The sequence below is a fragment of the Typha latifolia genome, chromosome 2, assembly GCF_019914945.1.
Source record: "Typha latifolia isolate L0001 chromosome 2, TyphaL0001v2, whole genome shotgun sequence".
Taxonomy (NCBI): Eukaryota; Viridiplantae; Streptophyta; class Magnoliopsida; order Poales; family Typhaceae; genus Typha; species Typha latifolia.
In genome coordinates this window covers 6933064-6941239 of record NC_133087.1, presented here as the reverse complement: position 1 = coordinate 6941239, position 8176 = coordinate 6933064, and the positions used below count along the sequence as shown (strand labels likewise).

General features: G+C 37.3%; 1 protein-coding gene across 1 annotated transcript; it reads left to right on the top strand.

Annotated features, from left to right (window-relative positions):
- Positions 1 to 6853: 6853 nt before the first annotated feature.
- Positions 6854 to 7649, top strand: LOC140782252 (protein DMP4-like). The gene has a single exon (XM_073128725.1). The coding sequence runs from the start codon at positions 6892 to 6894 to the stop codon at positions 7510 to 7512; it is 621 nt and encodes a 206-aa protein (XP_072984826.1). The 5' UTR covers positions 6854 to 6891; the 3' UTR covers positions 7513 to 7649.
- The last annotated feature ends 527 nt before the right edge of the window (positions 7650 to 8176 follow it).

Here is an 8176-nt window from a genome sequence, read left to right as displayed (position 1 = left end):
TGTGTATATGCATGTTTTGGCCTCCAGCATGCTTATATAATTTTATCTAGAGATGATTATAGTCGAGCATATTTTATCATGCATTCGATTACGCTGATTTGGAATAAGAGTACATTGGTGATATATATATAGAGATAATCAGAGATGATTCTACTGTTATGATTGTTTACCGAGTTGATCTGTAGCATGAGTATGCATGTAATAGATTAGCATGAGTATGCATATGTTGACGATACAGTTGGAGACTACATTGCATCATTTTCTCTTGATTCCTATTCCACCTAAATTCCTCTTATGCATTGACTTGTTATCGTACTGGATATATGCATATGATTTGTCATTTAGAAGGAAAGCATGAAATGTGATTGATAGGATAGTTGATAGAAAGCGTGAGGATACCCGAGTGGGCGCGAGGGTTAGGATGCGCTTGGTGGATGATTGATCGCTCGACATGGTCGCGATCTTGTTGGCCTTACGTCTGAGGTCGTTAGTCTGCGTGCGCAGCAGACATTCGGACACATGCCGTTCGCTAGGGCATATGTGGCGAGTTATCCTCACGAGGTTTCTATCAACTATGTGTGTGCCCGGTCTGGATGGATGTTGATACCCTAGCAGGTGGCGGGGTATGATTATATTTGAGATACTCCTTGCGGATGGCAGAGTATGCTCTGAGCCTTCGGGCATGATGTTGAGACCGGCACGGTATTGACTGCTGTGCACAGTGGTCTAGTATGATGATATTATACCGAGATGTCGGTAATGATCGTAATGTTGAGAAATGCATATGATTTCATTTTTATCTAACATACCTGATTATTGAGGGGTCAATATATATCATATATGGTTGCATTTGATATCATCGCATGGTCATGGTCGGCATGCATCATATATCATATTTGATAGAGAGTTATGATGATCATATGACATGGAGATTTATTTATTCATGTCGAGGATTGTATACTTTTATCAGTATGACATATTATCTACTTTTCAATTATGTATTATTGAGGATGCATTCATATACTCATTCATGACATGATGTTGCTTTCTAATTCATATTATCCAGTACATGATTTACTCTCTGTTTGACATCACTGATTTGGGGTAAGGTCTATTCACTAAGCCTTTTGCTCATGACTCTCTTTATTTCTTTTCTAACCCCTCAGGTTTATGGTACGTGATAGCGACCTGAGATATCTTGAGAAGATATTTTAGAGTGATGATGAGGTGAGCTATAGATGCGAGATGGTATAGATGATGGTTTATATAGAAATTGAGTTGTACTAGTATTTGATATTTGTACTCTTTTGTATTAGACGATGATTTGTATAATACAGGTCGAATCATAGTGTACTCTTGTATTAGTTGTTTAATGGTATCTTGATGGTTTGTTGTGGCATGTGTGGGCCCTGCCAGATTGTGTAGCAGTCTAGTGTATATTATTGTGGACTTTGATATTCATATGTTAACAGGTTTATTTGGTTAAGAGTATGATTTATTTGGCGATGGATTATGTGATCATGGATAGGTTAGCAGGATATTTTTTTTGATAATGTCATGATTATATGTGCACAGGAGAGTATCTGTGCGTGACGGGCCTCGCCCGACTTGTCGTGTGCGCCGTGCGTGCCGTGTGGGCGTGCACGTGCCGTGCGGGGGCGGGGCGTTACATTGGTGGACTCCAACCGTCACAACGGCAAACCATACTCGTTCATCTATAGACTTCAAGTAAGCTCTCATTCTAGCTTTCCAATATCCATAATTTGATCCATCTAGGATAGGAGGTCTAATAGATGATGGTCTATCTCTATGAAAATTCATGCCTATCTGATTTCTCTCAAAGGGTGAGAGAACCTGCTCTGATACCAATTGAAAAACCCCTAGACACAAGTATGTATCTAAATACTAGGCAATGATATCACTCGTTCACTTAAGTAAAAGTCTGTAAAAATATTAAGAACGAAAGTAGAGATGAACGCCAATATTTTAACGTGGAAAAACCCAAACGGGAAAAAACCACGGATCCAAACTCGGATCAAAACCAATCACTAGAATAGTAGCAGTTACAAGACTGACTCACAAAACAACCCGTCGATCCAAACGACTTTGTTCCTCTCAGTCTTGCTCGCTAGAACCCACGATTCACTGCTTCTTATGATTGAAGTCTAACCTTAGTAACCCTCGAGATTGATCTTTTGTCTAGATAGCCCTTAAGACAAAAGATTAAGTTTTGTAGATGAGTAAAACCTTGTTAGTTGAATAACCGATGTAGCCTCAAGAAGTGTCCTTCAATAATGCTTCTTCAACCCCCCTAGAGATAGGGCATCACAATCCTTATATATGATCTCCAAGATAGAGCCAAATCCAAGTCTTATCCTTACTCACGAAAGTCCAAGATTTTCAAACTTCGTTGGTGCGTTCGAATGCGGCCCAAGTGCGTTCGAACATCATGACTTGATCTCAGGTGCGTTCGAACGGGCCCGAGTGCGTTCGAACGCGACAATTTGAATTTTTCAGGTTGCGTTCGAATGCGTTTGTGAACGCAGCTCTCGGTCTGTGTGAACGCAGTACTCACGTTTGAACGCGTTTGTGAACGCAGCTCTCGGTCTGTGTGAACGTAGTACCCGCATCCGAACGCGTTTGTGAACGCAGCTTTCAGTCTGTATGAAAGCAAATACCCGCGTTCGAACGCATTTATGAACGCAGCTCTCGGTCTGTGTGAACGCAAGTACCCGCATTTGAACGCGTTTGTGAACGCGGTGTGAACTCAACAGCTTTTCTTCAATAATTTTGCAATTCTTCAAACTAGAGATATTCTAGACTTGTATAAAGCTCATATACATATAAAAATACACTTAGAATATTTTGTACACAATTGCCAATAATTAAAAACCTAATAGTATTAGTGCGCCCACCTCTCCCTTTTCCAAGGCCATTAGCCCTACGAGGAGGATCTGCCTGATTCAAGCCAAATTAGTTCTGATTTTGGCTCGTAGCTAAGTTAGCTTGGTTTGCTTTTGTGCCTAACCAACTTGCTTAAGATGAGTTAGACCAAATTTTTTATTAGGGTGCCCCGACTTGGTTTGACTCAACTAAGGTCAATTTGGATCCCTAGTTGTGCCCATATCTCCTAGGGTCCCCATATGGAGGAGGCCAGGTAAGAACCACTACCCCTCCTATGTCTTTGAATGGTGACCCACCGTACATAGGTAGTAGCTTCAATCGTTTGAACTTGGTTGTTCTTCACCATCAACCACCAACTTTTCTCCATCAATGTTAGTATTTTGTGGTGTCTTGGTCTCCCGCACCATTTTCTCCGAAGAGACTAAGGGATACAAATTGATTTGGTGTCCCACCACTCCACACTAGTACCAGAGCATTGAAATGCTCTTTTAATTGGCTCTTTGCCTTCTTCACAGGTTTAGCTATGTCAATTTCAATACACAGCTACGTGAACCAGCTCCGAGACTTGTCAAGGGTGGTTTCATTCACCCAAAGGGTTTTGCCAAATTTGGCTGCCACTAGTATGAAGGCCTCCAATTCCTACCGTTCCATGGGGAGGTTATGGAGTTGGATCCATATTGGTGTGACCTGAAAAGCTTCTAACGAAGGCAAAAAATAACCCCTCCACATAATGAAATTTAGGACTTTACCATTAATAGTCCAAGGTCCCTCTATTAGAATATAGGATAATTCTTCATCTTTGAAAAATCAAAAAACATAAGACCCTTAATCATATCCGAGATAGAGAAGCTTTCAATTCTCAGCCACATCTAGGGACATTCTCAATGCTTCCAAGGGTAGAGACTTACTGAGAAAATGCATGAATAAGGTAAGCTTCCATTTTGCCCCACATCTTTCCAATACCACTAGTTCAAGAATGATGCAATTGTGAGTCTCTTCTTGAATTCTCTTAAATTCAAGATCTCATCAGGAATAATTGCAATCCTTGCTTTAGCGTGGTTCGTCTCCCACCTCCAACCAAAGAGGCCCAGCCTTTTTCGTTCGCTTGAACTTTAGGGGATTGGTTGAGATTTTGTATTCCTTCCTCTATTTTAGGCACAACTCGCTTAGGGGTAGGCATCGCCTCACCATCATCTTTTCCTAGCCCTAGAATTTTCGGAGCTCTTAGTAGTCATATTTCAACCTCTAATACCAACCCATATGAATAAATATATACTAGCTCTGTCATAAGATTGTTGTTACCATGACAATATCTTATTTTAATAATAATAATAATAATAATAATAATAATGTAATTGTTAGATAGTAGTTGCTTATGAAGAAAATAAAGGTTTTAGTAGTTAAAAGAACTAATTTTGGGATTGGGCATTCAAATGCAAATTCTCGAGAGCAGAAGATTAAATAAGCGTTCGAACGGCCCTACAAGCATTCAAACGCAAATTCCTAAGAGTAAAAGATTAAATAAGCGTTCGAATGCCTATAGAGACATTGAAATTAGGTGTTCAAATGCCCTCAAGACCATTCGAACACCTAACGGTGAGGAGTCCTAGTTTAGGTGTTTTAATTAAGTGTTTTTGCTTGTTATGCAATAAGATTCAAACTTGTTCGATCCTATTGCCAAGTTTAATCGAGTTAGAGAGCTACCTATAAATAGATATGGTGTGCACCTAGATAATCATCTTGAATTATTAAAATTAATTTGCAAGATCGTCTCCGTCCTTCTTATTCGACTAACTCTAAGCTTTGAAACCCTAGCCACTATCTAGGATCTTCATTACTATCTTCCTCTTCGTCTGGCCACACCTCGCTTAACCCTAAGGAATGATCTTACTTCTTCTCTATCCTTTTCCTACCAATTACCTCTTCTTTCACCATTGTCATCTCCACCACCTTGCCATAAACCTAGACCGTTCACCAACGATGCCTTTTCAGCCACCTTCTATGATTCATTCTGATAGATTTGTTCTCCATTTTGAATCTATCACAATTCAAAAAATACTTGATCATCTAATTATTTGATCTTGAGTTACTTTTTAACTTTGGAGATCTATAGTAATTCTAACTTTCTGCTCGTTAGTCAGAAACTAATTGCATCTTCAGATTTGGACTCGCAAAGACCATAGAGTTAGAAAGGTGTTCATTACAAATAATAATAATAATAATAATAATAATAATAATAAAATATTTCAAGCATTCTTATTGCCAACTATCAAATTAAATTTCAATCTTTGTTTTTTCTTGATGTCTTCGAAGAGCGTTAGAGGTGTTTAAAATGCTGGCGAATAGAGCCAAATTATAATACACATAAAATTAATAATAGTAGAGATACTATTTTTAATATTTTATTTTTGCAATTCAAATGTCATGATTATAGAAGATCTAATGTATATTTCTTATCTTCTAACAACTCAGTTTTCAAAACAAGCATCCTCGTATAAAAAGAAATTTTTTTACATAATTGCCACAAAAAATATTAATTTAAAACTAGTGAAAGCTCTAAACTTTGAGAAAGAAGGATATTTTAGTTATTCACATGAATTTATTAACTCTCACAATCATCTCCTATGACTATTTTATAAATGTTCTGTCAAAAGCTAAACACAAGGGTCAACTAGGGAAGAGTCCAAAGATGTTTTAATAATTTCATGTCAATTATCTGAAAAAAAATAGTGTTATCGGTTGTGCCCTTGAAAATAGTCCTACTGAATAAGGTGCCCTATGTGACAGAAGTAAATGCCTAATACATGAGAAGATGGTAGTATTATAAGAGGTAAAGGTGCATGTTATGTCCATAGTTAAGAAGATGGGTTTGGTTGGTGTATGGATAGTGAAGATGATGTTGGCGAGGTAGGAGATAGGGGTGACAATAGATAGATATCTGATCTGGATTAAATTCATGAAATTTTTTTTATCTAAAAGACCCAAATACGGATTCTCATAGGATGAATACAAATTTCGATATGGATAGGTTTTTTTCTTAGAAACTAAGATACGAAGACATACATGAGTTGAATATAATTTTTTGGATACGGATATAGATATCAAGTATCTATTAACCAGCATATTTTTTATATAATTTATAATTTTTAGTTTGCTTATTAAGATGATGAACACTTATATTGGTATTAATTACCTGTTTGATATTGTTTGTTGAGATTGATTTTGCTAACTTTATAAGAATTAAATATGTATGAAATCTTTTTTTCTGAAACTCGTAGTATTTTTTTTTTAATTGTGTTCAAAAGAAAGATCATAATTTATTTAAAATTTAATTCATATCATTTACAATCTAATTCTCTATTAAAAAATAATATGCAACACATAAAAAAATAATAGTATTATTTAAACTAAATACTCAATTAAATATTTGCCAATTTCACTAGAACGAGATGTAGTCCAAGCATTTTCTATAAAATTATAAAGAACAATAAAATAAAGAAAAAAACTTTCTGAAACAACAGTTGACGAGAGGCTTTTACAATTTAATTATATTTAATTTTTTAATTTAGTATATAAAATTAAATGCATATAATTTTTATAGTTGATACAAATTTTGTTATATTAAAATACACACAATTTATATTTACAATACACATTAAATCCATTATTATAAATTAAAAAAATTAAATGTAATTAAATTGCAACAACCCCCCTCCCCCCGTTGACAACTGTTGTTGATTTCAGTCGCCATCCAGAGAGTTATATAAAATGCGAAGCAAACTAGGATGCGTCTCCTTAACAAGAAATCTAAACCAAACCCCCTCCGCAATCCTAGTGATGTTTCCTTGCAAGTCTTTCCATAATTCTTCCACCACATGCCCCTCTCGATATCTCTCTTTGTATATAAATACACCAACCCTACGTGTCTACTCCATCAAAAACCATCAAAGAAACAAAAGAAAAAAGGATTCATTTGAACAACTAGCCATGGCAACTAATAATCCAGCAGACGACGAAGAGAAGCAGACTCTACTCCAATCCCCCTCCCCTTCCTCTTCCTCCTCCATGACACCTGTGCAGAAAGCCATAACCCAAGGCTTCAAGAGCACCGCCGACCTCGCGAAGCACCTCCCGACCGGCACCGTTCTTGCCTTCCAAATCCTCGCCCCCGTCTTCACCAACCAAGGCCAGTGCGGCGACGCCAACCGCACCATGACGGCCTGCCTCGTCGCCCTCTGCGGCCTCGCCTGCTTCCTCCTCAGCTTCACCGACAGCTTCCGCGACGCCGCCGGCCATGTCCGGTACGCGGTCGCGACACCGACCGGCCTGTGGGTCATCGACGGCAGCGCGCCGCCGGAGCCGGAGATTGCGAAGACGTACAGGCTCAAGTTTATAGACTTCCTGCACGCTTTCATGTCGCTGCTGGTGTTTGCTGCGGTGGCGTTGCTTGACAAGAATGTCGAGTCATGCTTCTATCCGGTGATGTCGCCTGATACGAAGCAGGTGTTGACGGCGGTGCCGCTTGCCGCCGGAGTTATCGGCGGTGGATTGTTCGTTATATTTCCGTCTACTCGACATGGGATTGGATTCCCTCTTTCTTCTGTTTGATGTCAATTACTGTCCTTTAATTGTTTCATGTTCATTTGGCCAATGTTTTGTAGGTCAATTGAAAGAGTGAATGTGATCTTATTCTTCAGAGAGAAGTAATTGTATCTAATGAATTAAGATGTGTGTTGGTTTTATTACATTGACTATAACTTTTAAAGAAGACGTAGATTGAGTGTTATAATTTTTATTGCCAATTCGAGGTATATATAGTATATAATCCTTCTGTGGTTAAAGTTGATTAGTGATCTCTCTCAGCCACCAACTTTATTAATTGATATGATATATATATTAAAATGGTATAAATAAAGATTAAAATTTTTAATTGAACAAGTTATCTTCTTTCTTGAATCATCCCCTTTTTTTTAATTGTTAATATAGGTGTAGAGAATGTCATGCATACTAAAGCATCTGCATTGGCTTTTATTTCTTCATTTTTATGTTAATGTTTCACAGAGGTGGTTGTAATCTAGAACCCTTCTAAGCTTTTGATAATAGTACAAATAATATCCAATATTTTGACTATATTATAAAGAAAGTCATTTTTATTATTATTTACAAATAGAGTCCTCCTAAAAAATATTAAATCACACTTACATATAATTTAACCTAACATAATATTAGTTTAATTATAGAATCAAACAAAGCCTTTAAAATAGCTTAGAGA